At 42.8% G+C, this 20,591-nt stretch overlaps 1 protein-coding gene across 2 annotated transcripts in view; it reads left to right on the forward strand.

Annotated features, from left to right (window-relative positions):
* The window catches only part of NEK7 (NIMA related kinase 7), a 64,987-nt gene that overhangs the window by 22,380 nt on the left and 22,016 nt on the right, over positions 1–20,591 (forward strand). For both annotated transcript variants that reach the window (XM_075287423.1, XM_075287424.1), the window contains 4 exons: positions 3,511–3,651; positions 8,581–8,643; positions 10,760–10,870; positions 19,421–19,529. In XM_075287423.1, coding sequence (XP_075143524.1) covers positions 3,511–3,651; positions 8,581–8,643; positions 10,760–10,870; positions 19,421–19,529 — 424 coding nt within the window. The remainder of the gene's footprint in view (positions 1–3,510; positions 3,652–8,580; positions 8,644–10,759; positions 10,871–19,420; positions 19,530–20,591) is intronic.

The raw sequence follows: 20,591 nt of genomic DNA on the forward strand, positions 1-20,591 counted from the left end.
AGCCTCTCATTGACTAGTGATCCTGCCCATTACTAGCCCCTTCCTCCCTTCAAATCTTACTAAATCTATCGATCCCGCTCATTACTAGCCCCTTCTCCATTCCCCTGGCTAACCTATTCCGCCCACTACAGGAAGAGGGGAGGAGCCGTACCCTGGACACAGGAAGGCTTGGTAAGTATTGATGGGCATAGGGGAGGAGGAAGAGTAAGTGTGACGTTCTGTTTCACAAGCAGTGAAACGGAATGTTACCGAATTATCAGAAAGTGTCCTTGGGGTGGTCACATGACCGCTCCAGGGATATGAGTAATTATAGATTTATTTTTTTTTTAATTGAAGTAACTTAGAAGTTAGGTGGGGAAGGAAGTCTTGTTTAGGAGTTAATTATCAGTTTATCCTGGACAATCCCTTTAACATAGGGATCTCTAGATGGTGGTAAATTCCTATAAATAGCAGATGTTGACCATAAACCTATATAATCAGTAAGTAGGGCATTGTTATATGTATATATGAAGCAAGAAACTCTCTCTCCACAATCCCATTTATTGGTGTTAAGACTGCTAATGCAGTGTATAGTCAAGTGAATGGAGCCAAAACCATCTGTGTTTTAATATTGGATCGACCGACCAGCCTTCTGTGTCTCTAGCATGAGATAGACCCTACTGAGCCCTCCTTCCCCCAATGTTGAGGCTCGCTGGCTCCAGTAGAGGCGCTGTATGCCTTGGTCTTCCATGGATGGACTTGGGGATAGTGTTATGTTATATACACTGTTGCTACTATTTGGGTTCCTCTCTGCAATGTGTTACAGGATTCAGCTAGGTGGGTTTAGATGGAGACCTATAGGAGAGATGTATTGTTGCTGTAGAATTGGGTGCAGGTTTAACATAGAGTCTTGATTATTGCCATATATGTGTCAGTGATGAATCGGTATATTAGAGTTGTTTGGGACACATACTTTTCTGAAGGGGGATCAGGAACTCCCAAATGTCAATCAATTTATTTATAAATTTCTGGGATAAGTAACCATTTGATGTATGAAAGAATTGCCCCAGAATGTTTCTTTTATGGGACAACCATCCCCTTTAAAGAGATGGAAGATGGCGTCTCGTCAGACACGGCTCCTCACTTCACAACCAATTAGTTTTCCCAAATAAATCTGTGGCCAGCAGGGGAAATGTACAGTAGTGTGACTTGTCCACCGGCCCAGAAACCATATATTGGGAAACGATCAGCAAGTACAGTAAAGCTCTCCAAAAGACCGCCTGACTGAGAAGACCACTCCCTTATCCAGACCAGATTACCACCAGATATTATGTATACAGGTCATCTTTCTGAACACCATCCTCCCACCCCCCCACCCCCCACCCCCCCCCCCCCTTCCCAAAAAGACCACATTTTAATCCAATTTTTGCTGTTCATTCACAGAGATGAGACTGATGTAGGGCGTGGGTTGCCGATCACTCCCATTACCTTTAATATTCTTTTCATCGATCTCTTGGAACAAAGGAATATCACATCTTTCCTTGTTATATGTAATATTTGCTGTATCCAAAGCATTTGCACTTTCCAAACAGATCCAAAATGTGTATAATCTTTCCCTTGGCTGTTTGCTGCATTGCACCCCCATCTTCACCGAGACCATTCTCACTCCTATGTTGTAAAGCTCCTATTTGATAGCTGGTGATTCAGAATATTACACATTTAGGGTTTTGTTGTAAGCTCCTCTGAATGTCACATACACTGTCTAACCTTTGTAAAAATAGCACCGCATATGACCAATTTATCTGTGAAGGAAAAGAAAAATATCCGTGATGGTTAAATGCGTCTTCAGACTAGACCGCTATACTGTGTCCTGCAGAAATGACTTCTGTGGAGTTTGGCCTATAAAACCTGCAGCTCTGATACTAAACATCAGAGGTAATAAACTGTACGGTAACTGAGGCCATATTGTTACCAATGGATCCTTACAGAACGGCAGACCTGCAGTGTAGCCTCCTGAGGGTATTCCTCTGAATGGAAGGCTAAAATTTATTTTATTTTTTTCTCCTATCAGTATGTCTTTGTAGAATGGGAGGAAATACACGCACACACTGGGAGAACATATAAACTCCTTGCAGATGTTGTTCCTGGTGGGATTCGAACCCAGGACTCCAGCGCTGCAAGGCTGCCGTGCTAACCACTGAGCCACCGTGTATACTATATCCACTAGCCACTCTATCCTCAGGTTACATATTTTCAGTGTAGAATAAAATGTATCATAAGGGGTTTGCCTGACAACATGACATTTTATAGAAAGGGGGCAGAATGGGTTAAAGGGATTCTACCACTAAGACAGTTTTTTTTGTGCTTAAGACATCGGAATAGCCTTTAGAAAGGCTATTCGTCTGTTACCTTTAGACATGGTCTCCGGCCGTTCTACAGAAATACCAGGTTATACCAGTATGCAAATGAGTTCTCTCGCAGCAGTGGGGGCGGGCCTCAGCGCTCAAACGGTGATGGGGGCGTCCCCACTGCTGCCAGAGAACTCTCTCCAGCGACGCCTCCATCTTCTGCTTCAACCCCGCCTCTTCTGTCTCGGTCCAACCTCCAAAGCCTGCGCAGGAGGTTGGACCAAGGCCGCTCTTCCTCTTGTAGTTCAATACAGGAGCGTACTGTGGCTGGCCAGCGGCCATTTTTGGGAGGCCGCTCTTGCTCCTGTAGTTCAGTACAGGAGTGTACTGCGCAGGTGTCAGAGGTTGGACTGAGACGGAAGACAGAAGAGGCGCAGTTGCAGCTGGAGATGGAGGTGTCGCTGGAGAGAGTTCTCTAGCAGCAGTGGGGACGCCCCCATCGCTGCGGAGAACTCATTTGCATACCGGTAAAAAACGGTATTTCTACGGAACGGTGGGCTGGAGACTACGTCTGAAGGTAAGAGATGAATAGCCTTTCTAAAGGCTATTCCGACGTCTTAAGCACAAAAAAAAACAAACAAAAACAAAACGTTTTAGTGGTAGAATCCCTTTAAGCAGTATAACCATTTCTCCATGAACCTCTAACCCAATGGGCATCTGGTAAGCATGAACATAACAGCAGTGGGGATCATTGAGGTTTTTTTTTTATTTTTATTGGGTCAGAGGGGTTAAAAAAGTGGTATGTTCATATCTTATGGCGGGTCCATCACATAGTTTGTCAAAATATGAAGGACCCCAGTGTCAGCGGATCCATTAGGATACGTTTGTGTCTGTCATATGACCAATTTGCCCATCAGGATTTCTGTTGTTATAGAACCGGAAAATGAAAATCCCAATAGAGCTGTGATCTGTAACCTTAAAAAGTGAGTCAGAATGTTGTATTGTCCGGCTCCAGTTACTTAGCCACATCTGCATTGCTCGGTCAGCTTATTATTATTCTAGTTATTGGTATCGTGGAAGTCAATTCTCATATATTCAGTGTATATTTCCCCCTTCTCATTTTTAGATTTTATTTTTCAGTCCAATAACTTGCTTTCGTATTTTCTATATTTCACGTGTTTAGAAAGCGCTGCGCCCAGACATGGGTTATAACACACTGGCCAACTTCCAGATTGAGAAGAAGATTGGACGGGGGCAGTTCAGTGAAGTCTACAGAGCCACGTGTCTTTTGGATAGAGTACCTGTCGCTTTAAAAAAGGTCCAGGTAAGACATTTATTTGCTGTCTTTGATTCCGACTGTCACAAATAGTATATTTCAGTGTCCTAGATTTCATGGTCAGACTATGTTGAAAATAAGTTTATTTGATGTTTTTACAAATGGGGAAACATTTAAAGCATTTTATAATGTTTTTATGTTTTGCGACATGTCTATATAGTTACACAAATGATAAGGGTGAGAAAAGACACAAATCCATCAAGTCCAACCTTTACTCCTGACATGTTGATCAAGTGAAAAAACAGATCGCTGATGTCGATTACTATTAACCCTTTATACAGACATATATTTCTTCCCAACACCGAGTAAAGATAAATGGCTGGATCTCCTGAAATCTGATATCCAGTTATCTCGCAAGAGTTGCAGTTACATTGACAATAGGAAATTCAGGTCTGGATTTGCCTTATTGACTACCCTAAGAGAGTGTGAGCTCTCTAGGCGGTGAACTGCGATCATCAACTATTGACTTCGCTGGATCCTTAGTCATCTGCCTCTAGGTTTATAATGGACATTATAGTTTATGGGGTCCGCAGTTAAGGTTTCCATTAGAGATGAGCGAGTACTGTTCGGATCAGCCGATCCGAACAGCACGCTCCGTAGAAATGAATGGATGCACCTGGTACTTCCGCTTTGACGGCGGCCGGCCGCTTAACCCCTCGCGTGCTGGCTACGTCCATTCATTTCTATGCGAGCGTGCTGTTCGGAACGGCTGTTCCGAACAGTACTCGCTCATCTCTAGTTTCCATCTTTTGGGTCCCCAAGTGGACACACAGAACGGAAACCCGAACGCAAGTGTGAACCTAAGCGTCACTTTTAGCATAACCCTGCTGGTGATAAAGATTTGTCTGCTGAAAAGTGATCTCTACAAAACTGGAAGCGATAGTTCAGTGATGAGACCTGTTTACTTTTTGGATGGATTTATGCGATGAAAATTAAACCATACCGAAACATAATTTTCATTAAAGGAATGTATCTGGAATGCCGTTGAAATGAGTATTTCCATGAACGTTACAATATATTTAATTGTAGATCATGAAAACATTGTTGGAATTGGCCTGTGCCCAAATCAGTGAAAGGTCCTCTTTAAGATCAGAAAAACAGATTGGAAACTGTTCTTTTAAAAACCATTCACTTCACTGCAAGTCCGACTTTGGTCTTCGTCCAGAAGAAGCGGATACACGGTGGAATGACTGAAAACGGACACCTGCGGATTGTTTTAAACACCCATTGAACTGAATAGGTTCTTAAATGAACCGTTTCCTATCTGTTTTTCTGATCTTAAGGCAGATTCACGACAGACGGCTACTTGGTGAAAGTTTCAACGAATCATAAGCAGACTAAACGGATGTAAAAAAAAAAAAAATGTGATAGAGGCTGAATAGAAGCTTCAATAAATCCGCCCTCCGATCTGTTTCAGAGGATAACTTCAGACACTGATACCTTGGGCTTTGTTGCATCTAGAACCATGGTTCTGGTGTCGTTTTATACCAGCAAATCTTAGTTTTACGTCACCAGGTCTGTTCTTGAATCAGATAAAGGCACAGTTGGGAGTGGGAGCCGTATGTGCATCTCCCATTTCTAACCCATGTCCTTAACTGCTGATACTTCTGCTTCTGTATCACCCTGGACCGTTAGCCTGGTACTGTGTTATAAAGATAAGATTCTCTTTAAAATATCAGAATATGGTTGTAGGTCCCACAGAGCGCTGGCCATAAGGCCTATGAAATTATGCCCCCCCCCCCAGCCTTCTCAGAAAACAGGTCCATGTGACTATTTTCTACTAATCTGAATACAGACTTCTCAGGTGCTTTCTAACATAAACCAAGGGAAAGCTGAAAATGAAGCAGAGTCCCGTCCATATTCTGTATTAGGACCTCTGCACATCGTAGAGAGGGGTGAGAATGGCTTTGTCTGGCAGACTTGGAACCATGCTTGTTTTGCCGTTCATGTAACCACAACTCTGATGAATATTTATTATTTTATATCTTATTTGTGTAGGTTTATTTCTACCAGCATTGTATATCTTACTGGGTATTATCTGCATAACATATACTTGATTTCAAGCATCAGTCTGTACGTGTTTTTTTTGATAGAATGTAAACTAGATCCATGATATATACACAGCCCTAATAAGCGATATATACATATCCATAGACGATCTGAATGATATTCTGTCCTTCATGGTAATGTCTAGACTACTCCCTCATTTAGGAGTAACCTATATGATGTTTCTGCCTATTGACCAGACCATAACAGAATCTGAGCTGGAGCTCGGCAGCCTTCCCCACTGCTAAGTCGTCTCATTTACTAACACATCCCTGACTTTGAGTCCCGCTTCCCTTTTAATCTGCATAACATCTGCATATATTTGTGGGAGATCGGCTCATTCTGTGTTTGCAGTGAATGACAGCTGCCAGCAGCTTTCCGAGCGCTATTACAATATGCAAAACTCACTACTGAAAAGAACCGTGGATTTGTTTCAACTATTCTGCTGGAGATTCCTTTCATTAGAATGAAGCATTTCAAAGCCGCCTTTGTGATTTTTCTGATATGTTATTTTGTACATTTTGAGCTATGGCTTGCAAATCCACAGTTGGACTGCACAGGATAATAATTCGTCTCTGCCATTTATATGGGCCCCCAAACTGGGTAAGGTCTTTCTTTTCAGTTACCAGACCGCATCCGGGTTCATTGTTGCTTTCTGCACACGTGCAGTTTGCACAAATGACTTGCACTTTAGTTATTGGTCTGTTGACTTTTCCACAGTGTATGGCATAGTGCCTGGTATACACTGAAGAGACCGCAGCACTGCAGAAATGCAGCATTTCTGGCTAATTTGCAGGTACTGCAAAACGCAGTGTTTTTTGCTGTGCCGGAAACGCTGCGACCAAAGTGCTACGTTAGAGAAACATTGGGCCTGGGCCTAAAAGAAGGCTTCACGCAGCTATAGAAAAATTTTAAATTTATGGCTATTAAAATGTAGTATATTAAAGCCAATTTCAGACTGGTCCTTCATCGGGTTTGCTAACATCATTGGTATAAGTAGACGTTCAGCTTCCACATATCACTCCAGACTATTATAGACCTTCAAATCATTCTGATGGAAACTTTTTTTTTTTTTTTTAACTTAAAATATATCTTCTCAATAATATAGTCATAACTTCGTTGCGATAATCAAAAATTCTCAGCAATACACAACTTGGTGTTAGCGTGTTTGTTAAGAGTCTCACAGGGTGTCAGAACTGATTTGCCAAAACAATAGGGAAACAACTCACTGGTAAGGGGAACAGTAATACAAAATGACTGTCAGTTTATTTATACATTTCCATGAGGAATAACAGAGGAATAGCACAATGCAGATTTTTTATTTTTTTGGTATTTTCTGGAGAATGTACCATATATACTCGAGTATAAACCGACGCAAATATAAGCCGAGGCCCATTATTTTACCACAAAAAACTGGGAAAACTTATTGACTCGAGTATAAGCCTAGGGGGAAATGCTGCAGCTACTGGAAAATTTCAAAAATTAAAATGGTCAGAGTTTTTGGGTGCAGTAGGTGCTGGGGAGGGGGTATTTTGGTTGTCTGTCTGCCCCTTCCCTGAGTTTGAGGACTTTTTTTTTTTTTTTTTTCCCCCCACTTGGAATTCAGTCTGGCTGAATATAGGGTATCTGCAGTGCTCTTATTAACCCCTTCCCGACGGAACAGGAGCACAGCAGATCCCCTATATTCAGGAGACTGGGCACTGTCAGACACAGGGATACCTAATGTGTATGTGTTTCATAGTCATTTTCTACTTTTATATGTATTCTAGGGAAAGGAGGGATTTACAACTTTTTTTATTTTTTTTATTTTAAAAGCTTCTTTTTTCCCCCCACCATTTTATGGGAGATTCTATACATTGATATTGCGGCATGAGTCTAAGCAGAGGGCGGCTTTTTCAGCACAAAAACTGTGCTGAAAAATTTGGCTTATACTCGAGTATATACGGTAAGTATTTACTAAAGCAGACCTGTCAAGAGAGATGACCGCTCCTCTGCTTAGGTTTGCTTATTTCTATACTTCAATATGTCTCGTGTGTGTGTGTGTGTGTGTGTGTGTGTATATATATATATATATATATATATATATATATATACTGTATATACTGTATATGTATGTATGTATTCAGTATTTCTGATGCATTGCTCATGCAAATTATATATAGTTTCAGTCCACGCATTTGCATGAGTATCGGAAATACTGAAGTCCTAGTGGCCACAAATGGATCATGTCAGAGATCGAAGCCTATACATATTTTAACAGGTTTGAGGTAGAGCTGAAGCAATAAGTACCAAAAAGTAGCTGCAAGTATCCTGTCACATTCCCAGCTGATGGCAGAGGTTCCAGCCAGATCGCAGTGCGAGCGGCTCCAATGACAAGTCACTGTGTGTCCTCATATTTCACCATCCATCCTGCTCGGGAGGGAGCTGTCACCGCATAGAAGAGATGTGATTGTAACTCCGAGCATTTCTCCCCAAGGGCAGCTCACAAGCTTTATCTCCTTGAAAGGCCCACAGTGACTGTTTCATGTATCCTGCTCACATTTGTTTAGTATGAGACACAGAAAGCTGGAATCAAAGAACAGTACCACACGTTGTCATCAGAGGAGAGGTTTCAGCCGCCTTAATTGTGGGATACTACAGTAAAAATGGGATAGAGCCCATGTGATGTTTCCCTCCCTCCATTATCTTGTGTCTGTCTATTTGCATACCGTACGGTTTTCTTTGCGCCGCAAACTTTCTGTCGGTGGGAAAGCGGTTACACAATCCGAACACGTCACATCATAGTCATCCATATAGCCGCCTCTCTCTGCCTCCACATTAATGGCGTCTCTGTAAATAACCTCGTGTTCATCTTTATTTAATCCCTCGCAGATTTTTGATTTGATGGATGCCAAGGCAAGAGCAGACTGTATCAAAGAGATTGACCTCCTTAAGGTAAACACTTTTTGAAGCACCCCTAAGATTTGTTTGTAGAGTGTGCTTTTTGTGTGAAATCTGAAGCTTTGATGATTTTGTTGTTACTTTCGTCTAGCGGAGACCCTTTTTCCAATGTGCCACATGAAGGCTTTGAACCACTTAGTTTTCACATCTCCTGTGAACCTGGCATCATCTTAAATAAGGGAAGAAAGATGTTTACATCTTAGGATAAAACTGCATTAAAAGTCACTTTGCTGTTGCTTTATAAGAAAACACAGTGGGATTATATGCTGCCCTCCAACTATTTTGTTACAAAATGAATATTGTATATAGGCTGGAAAGATGTTGCTAATAAGCAATATTTTTTTTCCTCATTAGAGTTTTAGATGTTAAGCGTATAATCCAGTAGTGTAGTAAGTTGGGGGTAATAGGATCGTCCTATAGTCTGGCCTGCGCGCGTTCCGTTTGCGCATCTTTTGCGTTGGGAAACAACTCACACGTTTCTTAGAATGACCCTGTCAGGTCTGTTTCTGACCTCAGACCGTCCCCCAAAGAAGCTTCATGAGCTGCACTTTCCACTCCTGTCCCTCAGTCCACTTTCTGATCACAAAAATCTAAGTTGTAACCTTTTAAAAACTAGTTAGATGTATGCAGATGTAGCTCAACTGGTCACTGGGTGGGGTGGGGGGCACTTCAGTTTGTTAGTCATGCAGTCTAGTTATTTTGGTTCTTCATGATGGCCACAAGTTCCCCTTGTCAGCTTCACCTCCTCCCTCCATAACTAATCTCTCGCAGGTGCACTCATGGCCGGCTCTGCTAGAACTTCTGCTGCTGTACCTGCAAATGATAAACCTAGTTTGGCCAGTCTCACCCTGAGTGTGCCCTGAGCGGTGAGATGGCTGCGTGGACGCTTTGTCTTACAGGTGCATGAGGGGGGCGCACAAAAAGGCAGCAGAAGTTTGGGCAGAGGTAGTCGTAACTGTGCCTGAGAAACATTTCAGGTGCCGTTAGGCCCCCTGCAGACGACCGTGGCCGTGATCAGTGTGCTATCTGTGTATTTCACGGATAATACACTGACACATTCATTTCTATGGGCCTGTACACATGACTGTGAATTACATGGTCACGTGTGTGGGCTGACAAAATAGTCTGCAAAATAAAAAACAGGTCGTATTTCTGTCCTATTTTGCAGCCCTTGCTTCCATAGCTCCTGTTCGGGCAATGGAGGCACGAGCGGCACATGGGGGACTTCTGCATGTCCCCCGTGCACGGCCTTTAATTCATGGCCGGCTATTCAGCCATGGTCAAGTGCAACCGCTCTTGGAGAATGAGGAGGGGGCAGCTGATGTGGGAAACTTGTAAATCACACTTTGTTGGTGTGTTGTAATGCCAAAATAAACACCCAGGCTACATGGCTAACAAGCCGAAGAGCCCCCTCCCTGACTAGTGCGTACTAAGAATTGGTTTTTGAGAGGTTATATCTTTGGTTTTTTTGCAATGAGAAAGCTGACGGGGCGGTATGGCTGGAAAGTGCAGAACATGATGCAGCACGTAACGGTTTAGGGTTTAGAAAGAAGGCCTCCCTTTAATGAAACCTCTCTATTCTACCAAACCTTGGACCTCCTATGGATTCCCTGTTTGTCTGTGTGATGTGTATGGGGGCCTACTAACGTTTCACAGACAAATTATATTGGGTGAAAAAAAAAGCTTGCAGAAGGCCAACGTTACCGCGCACAATCCTTTCTTCTGATGGGAGATGAGTTGGGCTGCTGTCTGGCTGCAGCTAACTTTCCTGTCCCCATTATGAGCAGATGCACGGGGGAGATGGGAGTAGTGTTTGGCTGGAAACTGCAGGTCTTATTTATCTGCTAGGTTTATAGGATCGGTTCTGGTGACAGAAGGAACATATTAGAATGAAGTAAAGATTGCCATGGACTGTTAAATTGGTTAATGATACCAGACTCATGTGCTGAGTTCTGGCTTTGGAAAATCGACATGTCTCCATTGGCTGATAATCTTGTCTGTCTGTAGAGTTGAGGGGAGAAAACAGATGGATGTAAATTTGGGCTGTCTTTCCATTTTTTACTTGGTTATCCCACTCTATTTATTGATTTTGTGTTTTTTTTTTTTCCAGCAACTGAACCATCCAAATGTAATAAAATACTATGCATCATTCATTGAAGATAATGAACTCAACATAGTCTTGGAGCTCGCAGATGCTGGGGACCTATCTAGGATGATAAAGGTATTTAGTCAAGTTTGGTCAGTTCCCTTTACATTGCTCCTTTTGAATGTATATATTTTTCTTAAAAGCATGTTCCCATCTCTGTATTTATGTCTATATCCGTAGAACATGCCAGAAATACCTGATACAGAATAGGCAGCTTTGGTTATTTCTGTAACTTGTACAGTTCCTTGGACAGATGTGCGAACCATCTCCGTTCACTCTAGGGGGTGGTGTCCGCTCAGCAGGGTCCATGGCTATTGTCCGTACAAGATTTTAGCAACGGACGCTAGCTGGTCCGTTTGCAATTTCCATTCATTTTAATGGGATTTTATCTTTTGTCCTTTAGTGCCACTTACAACCATGCCGCTTTTTTTCAAGCGGACAAAAAAAATGCTACATGCAGGACTTTTCTGTCTGTTTGAAAAAACGAACAATAAGGGGGCGTTCACACTACCGTCATTGTCCGACAGGTAGTGTCCGCTGCTAGTGTCCGTTCAAAATCTTGCACAGACATTAGCAGCAGACACTAGATGGGTCCGTGACATTTTTCATTCATTTAAATGGACATCGGGTGCGTTCTTTTGCACTCCGTGCCTGTCCTTAAGTTAAGTGTCCGTTCGTAAAGATGTCCGACTTTTCAAGCGGACAGAAAAAACCTACAAGTCGGGTTTTGCTGTCCGCTTGAAAATTCGGACATCTTTAGGAACGGACACTTAAGGACAGGCACGGAGTGCAAAAGAACGCACCCGATGTCCATTTAAATGAATGAAAAATGTCACTGACACAGCTAGTGTCCGCTGCTAATGTCCGTGCAAGATTTTGAATGGACACTAGCAGCGGACACTATCCGGACAATGACGGTAGTGTGAACGCTCTCATAGTGTCCGTTTTTTTTTTTTTTTTTTAAACTGACACCTTCTGAGTGTACACCACCCCTACCTTAGAAACGTGCAGGACCCTGACTGCTGAAACCCCCTCCCATCCCGAGAACCCACCCCTCTTGTGAAAGCAGCAGAATCACTAGTGGACACAGATGCACCTCAAGCTCCCATTCACTTTAATAGGAGTGCCGGAGATAGCCAGGGTTAGCTTATGGATAGAGGATAAATATTTTTTATGGCATAAACGCTTAAAAAAATGCTCTTTAAAACCACGATTGCTAGTATAAAGCTAAGGCGACATCTTGTAGGTCTGGAAATTTCCTGTAACAGTTGGATGACTTCTTCAGTCCAGCAGCTTGCATACTAGTAAATGTATTTCTTTCATAGGATTCCACTGCGAGTACATGTTAGATTCTTCTGATGTGTATTTGTTCTGTGTGAACATACTATCAAAGTAAAAGGGAGGAGGTGTGAATTTGCTGTGTCTTCGGTGGAATTTTTTTTTTTTTTTTTTTAAAGATTTATTTTAAATGACCATTCGGTGCAATGTCTTATCTGGCTTCTGAGGTTAAAATCTACAGACGTAAATGTGACTTCTGGTTAAATCTGAACATGGATTTCCAGCATGCATCAAGCAGTGTTCTGCTCCTTAGCACATTATTTTTATATTCCCTGTTGTTACATTCTTGGTGCTTTTCTGTTTTCTCTTGCTTTTTCTGGAACATAGCTTTCAATTACATGCGGGGTGTTGGAGTCTTGGCGACAGTTTTTCTCTCTTTCATCTCTTTGACCTCTTCTAAGTACACTTGGCATTCAGTCTGAAGGTAGTGTTTTTACAGGTAGCAGAGTCTTTGATGTTACAGATTGTAGCATGTAATTCCATAAGGACTTTTTTTTTTCCCGGTTAAACTAAAGTTTTACTCATCAGAGCAAACAATTGAATGAGGTGAATGTCAAGAGGAGCAAACCGTCAGCGGCGACTCTGCAGCTTAATAAAGGTTTCATATTGGCAGAAAGGAATTTTTTTTGTCATGTGGCATTAAACATTTACATATTAATAGAAGTTGCCTACAATGAGGCCCGATTGACATCTACGCATGGGTTTCCGTTCGGGAAGTCCGCTTGGGGACCCACTGGAATGGAAACCTAATCTGCATAAACAAGCGGTTACCTTAGGGCTAGTTCACACAGAATTTTTTGCAGGCAGATTTTGATGTGGAATCCGCCTGCAAAAACGTCTCCCATTGACTTCAATGGGAGCCACTCACTTTGTTTTTTTCCCGCTAGCTAGCGGTAAAAAGAAGCGAGATGCCCTGTCTTGCCATGAACTCTGCGGCTGATTCAGCCACGGCGTCCGCAGCTCAAGACACACTCCTGTTTAGGCCCATTCATTCGGCCTAATAATCAGGAGCAGGATGCCGTGACTGAATGCTGATGCTGCATCGGCATCCCATCACCGCTAGCCGCACAGAAAGTTCACACAACGGAAAAGGTTTTCACAGCCTTTTCCTCTGTGTGAACATACCCTTAGGAAACCGATGGATCCCATAGACTGTAATGGGGTCCGTGTGGTTTCTGAACATAAAATGCTGGAGATACTGCTTGTAGGACTTTTCACTCCCCATTTTTCATGTGGAGACTGGAACAGAATGGCCTGAACGCAGATGTGATCCGGGCCTAAGTTTGTCAGTCCTTCTTTAATTTATGTTACGATCGTGACTTGTTCAGACAAACTAACGTTCCACACTTATTGTTGACAACCCATTTCTCCTTAGATGTCCTACTTACAAGTTAGGATCTTATTTTACAAAGGTGCAATAAATAAGCAGTTGTCTGATACATGTATATGGATTTGTATGAATAGTCATTCAGGCTACTTTTCCCTGTTTAAAATTAGGCCATGAAAGGAATTTTCCAGTGATTATAATATATTTCATTGGTCTTAGAGAGGGAAATAAACCTAAAAGGTATTTGCCTCTTATCAATCCTCTGTCAGGATAGGTTCACGTCTGTGCTGTAGACTCTATGGTGCAGATCTATCTGGAATATCAGATAAGAAGGATGTTCATCTGACTGACACCCAAAGGATCCCATTATAATCATTGGGGTCCCTTAGACTTCGTTTATGTCAATCATAAGATGGATCTGTTATTCTGTCCCCCCCCCCCCAATGGACCAGAAGAATGGAAACGCTGACATGAACCTACAGTCACCGGGTATCAGTTGCTATTTAATTCTAGGGGCCCCCAGGAAATATCTTCTTAGTCAATTCCTGGCCACAGCCATGACCGTCCTCAGCCAACATTTGCCTAAATGGGTGTCTTTAAAGGGATCCTATCATTAAAACTCTATTTTTTCTGCCTACCACATAGGAATAGCCTTAAGAAAGGCTATTATTTTCCTACCTTTAGATGTCACCTCTGCGCCGCCGTTCGGTTTCCGTCGGTATGCAAATGAGTAGCAAATCTCGTAGCAACGGGTGGCGGGCCCCAGCGCTCAAACAGCACCGGGGAGCGTCCTCAATGCTGTAAGAGAACTCTCCAGCGCCGCCTCCATCTTCTTCAGGAATGGGTCATCTTCCCGTCTTCTTCCGATGATGGCTTCAAACGTCTAGGCCTAGGGCAAAGCTGACTGCGCATGCCTGCTAGCCACAAGAAATTGGCCGCTTACAATACTGTGTAAGTGGCCATTTTCTTGTGGCCGGCGGGCATGCGCAGTTGGCTTTACCCTAGGGCCGAGGCCTAGAAATTTGAAGCCACCGCCGGAAGAAGACACAAAGACCTGTTCCTGAAGAAGATGGAGGCGGCGCTGGAGAGTTCTCTCTCAGCATTGGGGACGCCCCCAGTGCTGTTTGAGCAACTAGGAGAACTCATTTGAATACCGGATTATATACTGAGCGGCAGCGCAGAAAAGACATTTAAAGGTAGGAGAAGAATAGCCTTTCTTAAAGCTATTCCTACATGGTAGGCAGAAAAAAAAAAATTGAGTTTTAATGATAGGATCCCTTTAATCCTTTCCTGTGTCCATCAGACTCCCTGAGGTTTAGACCACCGTGAACCCGGGCAGCATTGGAAATACAACACCAGAGCAAAGAGTGTTATATTTTTATGTTGGCATGGCCATTCTATCTATTGGAAGTGTCCATAGTCGGTCACAGAGAAAATGAAATATCAGATCACTAGGATTGCCTTGTACATTTTGGAGCGTCTTTCCTAAAGTTTTGCTTTGTAGTTTTTAGCAAAATCAAGTTTGGGTTCACTCTGCTACATCTGTATACATAGGCTATAGTGGAAGTAAGTCTATGCCTATATCTATCATGGGCTCATGAGTTAGTGTTTTCTGTTTATATAGGGGATAGACTTGTTTTATAACAAGCTGATATTTCATTCATGCATATGTTAACAAGCTGATCTCCATCTTATTGACATCAAACATTCTCTGATGTGTAAATCTGGCATAGTCCGCTTGTATGGCCACGATGAAGAGATTACACGTTATAGATCTATTTAATTTTCATGCAGCGTACCACATCATTTGCCTAGGATACAAGTTTTTATAATTCGCTGTAAACTTTTCAAAGGTATAGAACCACAGGGATTTTCTTGAGAAACATTTTAGATCACCTGAAGTCACAGGAGTTCAAAAAAAAAGAGAGAGAAGGCTTTCAAAGAGACCAAAATAAAATATACACATAAACACACTGAAATCTTTTCCCTCTCCTCCGATAACTCGCTGAAGTTTCAGTTTTACCATTAAAATTAGCTGGAAACTCAAAAGAACACGGTTAGCATAAGATTATCTGAAGTGGTAGAAAGTTTGGCTGTAAAATGGAGCTTTATGTATATTGCTGTTATATAGCCAGGACCCGCATAGTTTGCCTTGCTGTATAGAAGTTGTATTATTTGCCCAATAGGTCGTGTTGCTTTTTTTCTTGCCCAGATTAGGTTCTAGGTTCTGAGAACGTAACCTAAATCTTGGCTTAGGTTCACACAGCAGAAAAGTAATAGAAATTTCTCTTCATTTTCTATCGCTGTATTTGTCCGCGGTCTAGCCACGATGAAATGTTGATACGGGGCATCGGCAGATGAATGGGCCTAGTCAGCAGGGAGTCTCGAGCCCTTGGTAAGATTGAACTAGTTGCATATTTTTTCAGCGTCCTGCTGCGATCTCTGTCTCCCATTGAAAGCAATGAGAGGCAGAATCTGCTGCTGACTCGGGTGGAATCCATCTACAAATTGACGGCAAATTTCTACATGTGAACGGACCCTTATAGTAAAATGTGACTGCGCGATCACTTCCAGCCCATCATAAAGCACACATTTGTTAACCTGATTCTAGCATTAGGGTCAGTTCACACGGAGGAATTTGCTGCGGACTTGGGGGCAGATTCCGCCCACGAATCCAGACCAGATTTCTCCCGAATCTGCCTCCCATTGTTTTCAACAAGCAGGACTCGGAGAAAAAGAACCATCCTACTTGATCTTGCCGTAGATTATGCCCACAGGGTCGGCGGCTCGAGATTAGGTCCATTCATCCGGGCCAGGTCAGGAGCGGGATGCCGCGACGGAATACTAATGCATTGCATCGGCATCCAGTGCGGCTAGCCTTGCAAAAAAGTCGACCGCAGAAAATGAAGAGGAATTTCCTCTTCATTTTCTGCCGTGTGAACCGATCCTTAAAGGGGACTGTAATAATTAGGATAGGATCCGTATCAGATCAGTGGGAGTCTAACTCCTGGCACCCTCAGTGATCATGTGATTGATGAAGACACAGCGCAGTACATCATTGTATATTTGCAGTGACTGGTACTGCAGCTCAAGTGTTAAATCCTGGCATGTAGGTTCACTTTAAGTTTTTTGTTTTTCTTCTTCAAATTAATAAACATCTAAAAAGAAAATAGTACTAAACTTTTATCAGGCTTTGAGTCTTGTTTGTATCCAGCAGCGCGCTCCCCCGCTCAGAGTTGAAATAAAATAAAAAAAAAATCAATTGGTTGCAGCACAGCAGTTTGGCTGCGTAGTCTGGACCGCCTTCCTAGTTGCCTTCTAACAATTGTTTGGAGGTGGTCCAGATTACACAGCCAGACTACTGTGCGGCAAACAGCACATCAGATTTTTATTTTTCCTTAAATTTGTGTTTTTTCTTTTTATACTCCCAATTCTAAATGATGAGACGCTTCAAGTGCATTTTTATATTTTCCAACTTTTATATATTTTCCAACTTTTACTGAAAGGAACGCTAAAATGTGAAATGAAAGGTAAAAGTTAAAGGAATGCTGTCATTAAAATGCAATTTTTTCTGGGTACCACATCGGAATAGCCTTAAGAAAGGCTATTCTTCTCCTACCTGTAGATGTCTTCTCCAGGCCGCTGTTCGGTATAATTCCCGGTTTTCGTTGATATGCAAATGAGTTCTCTTGCAGCACTGGGGGCGGTTCTCAACACTCAAACAGCACTGGGGGCGTCCCCAATGCTGCGAGAGAACTCTCCAGCGCTGCCTCCATCTTCTTCTGGAACGGTCTCTCTGCGCGTCGTCTTCCGGCTCTGGCTTCAAACTTCGAGGCCTAGGGCAAAGCCGACTGCGCATGCCCGCCGGCCACAAGAAAATGGCCGCTTACACAATATTATAAGCGGCCATTTATTCTTGTGGCTGGCAGGCATGCACAGTTGGCTGCCTGAGGCCTCGAAGTTTGAAGCCAGCGCCAGAAGAAGAAGCGAAGAGAGGCCGTTACAGAAGAAGATGGAAGCGGCCCTGGAGAGTTCTCTCGCAGCATTGGGGACGCCCCGCTATTCCGGGGCCCGCTCTCTCCGTAGAGGAATGAAGTGTTGCGCATAAGAGGAACGGCACAGTCTGCCACAGGGAAGCGCAGACTGTGCCGTTCCTTTTATGCGCAACACTTCATTCCTCTACGGAGAGAGCGGGCCCCGGAATCGCGGCGGCAGAGGTCATTTACCTCCCACTCTATTAGCCAGACCAACATCTGTGACTGACAATTACACTGAACAGAGCCTGAGGAAGGTCTAGTCAAGACCGAAAACGTTTGCTCTACTAATAAAATACACCTCATTTGTTGGCACGCATCTTCGTGTGAAGCTCTTTTTCCTAATTGATACGGGGTGGGACCCTAGCTTCAACACCAGGACGTAGTCTGTATCCCTATTTGTACGCTGCACGTCTGTCACTGAGCAAAGCAAAGAGGGACTGCCCGGCTTCAATGGATAAATGTAGATGTGCCAGGACTATATCTTTTTGTAGCCAGTTGGCTTAAAGCCAGGCACAGGGCTGTGAGGGGCAGGGGGGTCATGACTGATCTCCTGAGACACGTCTATTCGAGACAAAATAGGACCAAGGGAAAGGAGGAGAGGAAGAACCGGAATATTTTAATATTTTCTTAATGTAGTGTTCTACTATTGACCCCTTGTAACAGGAGTCGACTCCCAACAACAACAAAAAATAGATGACCGAATAGCTTTCCTGAAATAATTTAAGAGCTGCCTTAGTTCCCACAAGTCTTTGTTCACACCTCTCAGTGATGACGTGACACATGACCTTTACAGCCAGGCAGTGGCAGCAGCGGTGACATGTTGGCCGCTTTGGGAGGAGCGTTACATTGGACACTGCAGCACACCGTCTGGTATTTTATTCCACTATCCAGCAGAGATTCCATTACTGCACCGAGAGAACCATCTGTTCTATTCGGATATGCAAATCAGTCTGCAAGTGCACTGGGGGTGGAGCCAAGTTTATGTACAAACTGCGATGTAGACAGATGAGGCAAATGTCAACCACAGTTAACGGGAAACATTGGACACCAATGCCACAGGAAAACCTGGGAATGTGTAACAGTCTGCCAGTCTGGTAAATCCGGCCCGCCCCAATATATATTGCAAACTGATTTGCATATCTGTAAAAAGATGATTCTCTCTGTATACTTCACAGTTATGATTCTGAAGAAAAGCACACACTTGGCATGGTTATGGGTGGGGAGGCATTTTAGACCTGACACACTCCCTTAAAGTAGATTGCTCAGTACATATCCTGCTCTATATACAGGCCGAATATTACAGGGTCAGGTCCAATCTACTGGTAGCCAAAACAACACACAAATATTGTGCCAGTGGGCTAATAGGAATGATCACAATATATAGCAAACTCCTAAATCTGAGCCAGTTATATTCTTGCATGCCACAATGATTTTTGCTACTGTATTGCTACAGTCCAATTGTTTCATTTGTTGCGGTTGATCTTGTCTTGTATTATTTATATTTCTTCTTTTTTTTTAATATCTATTTCTTTCCATTTCTGTCAATCTAGCTTGATTCAAAATCCCATGCTAATTAATATATTAAATATTTATATAATAAATATATATATAATTTTATGGGGTGATTTTTTTTTTTTTTTTTTTTTTTTTTTTTTTTTTAATTTTTTTTTTTTTGGTTGTAAATACAGATTCCCTTTCCATAGTCCTATAAGTTAATAGTACAATTGTGTCTACCTACAGCCCCAGGGATTTGTATACTTGTTATCGCAGTGAACAATCTAGCTGTATACTTTAAGCTGCTGTACTTCCCCTAGTGGTCGTTTCATGCATTCAGTATGTCACTGTTGAACACTTTAGAGTAACTGTTCACACTGTATATGTCTATGAGGTTATTATAATTGACTTTTTTTAATTTCTTTTTAGCATTTTAAAAAACATAAACGGTTGATCCCTGAGAGGACGGTTTGGAAATACTTTGTGCAGCTTTGCAGTGCCTTAGAACATATGCATTCCCGACGTGTCATGCACAGAGGTAAGTCTTACATGTTCTTTGGATAGCCATAACGTGGTTTTTCTTATGTGGCGAGCGCGCCAGGTTTTAATAACAGGAATATTTAATGTAATTTTATAGAGAGGCGTGCAGGCTGCCGCTAACCCGGTGACAGGTTCACAATGCAATGATCTTCTAGCTTTTGGCACATTCTGTATAAAACCAAGAAAATGAACTTTGAACTCTGTATTTATTCGCCTGTGAGGGGTCATTTTGGTGGAGCGGCTGTCCTGCACTGTCTCCTTATGGGCTGATTGATCTCCCAGGGGTCCGGTACTTCATGTCAAGACCCCTCCCATGGCATCCATTGACTACTCAGTGAAGTGATGTGTGCTGTGCAAGAGGACACCGCCTATTCCGAGATCTTCCTTATGCCATTATGTACAAATACTTACACAATGTCATCTATGTTCCCTTCATTTATACCGGACATGTGGTTATGATTACTTAAAAGGGTTGTCCTATTACAGACACTTCTCCTCTATCCATAGGATAGCAGTGTAAGTGTCATATTGCCCGGGGTCCCTCAGCAATCAGAAGAATGGAGATTTTAGTCTCAGCCGCCTTGTAGCAGGTAATGGAGCACCAGTCACATAAGCACTGGCATTTCATTCATAGGATACATGCAGGTGGACTTTCATTTCTCTATTCTCCTGAATGCTGGGGAACCAAGTAGTCCTATTGCCAGTGATGTGACCCTCTACCCGTATCCTGTGATATTGTTTACTTAACAGGGTTGTACAGGACTCAAGCACATGGCTGCGTCCATTGGTCACATGACAATGCCACATCTCTGTCCCTTTAAAATGAATGCAACTGACCTGCAGCATTGTCCACGTGACAAACTGGCGTGATATCACCAGCCATGTTCTGCACAACCCCTTTAAACTGACCATACATATTCAGTTTTAGACTGCCATTGCTTATCTGAAATGAACTGTGGTTGGCTGGTCGTACAACCAACCTTTCATTAAACCCACAATACAAAAATAATCCTCCGTTCGATGAGTCTAGCTCTTACGCAATCGACCACGACAGACAACA

This window comes from Leptodactylus fuscus, chromosome 9 (assembly GCF_031893055.1).
Source record: "Leptodactylus fuscus isolate aLepFus1 chromosome 9, aLepFus1.hap2, whole genome shotgun sequence".
In the NCBI taxonomy this organism is placed as follows: domain Eukaryota; kingdom Metazoa; phylum Chordata; class Amphibia; order Anura; family Leptodactylidae; genus Leptodactylus; species Leptodactylus fuscus.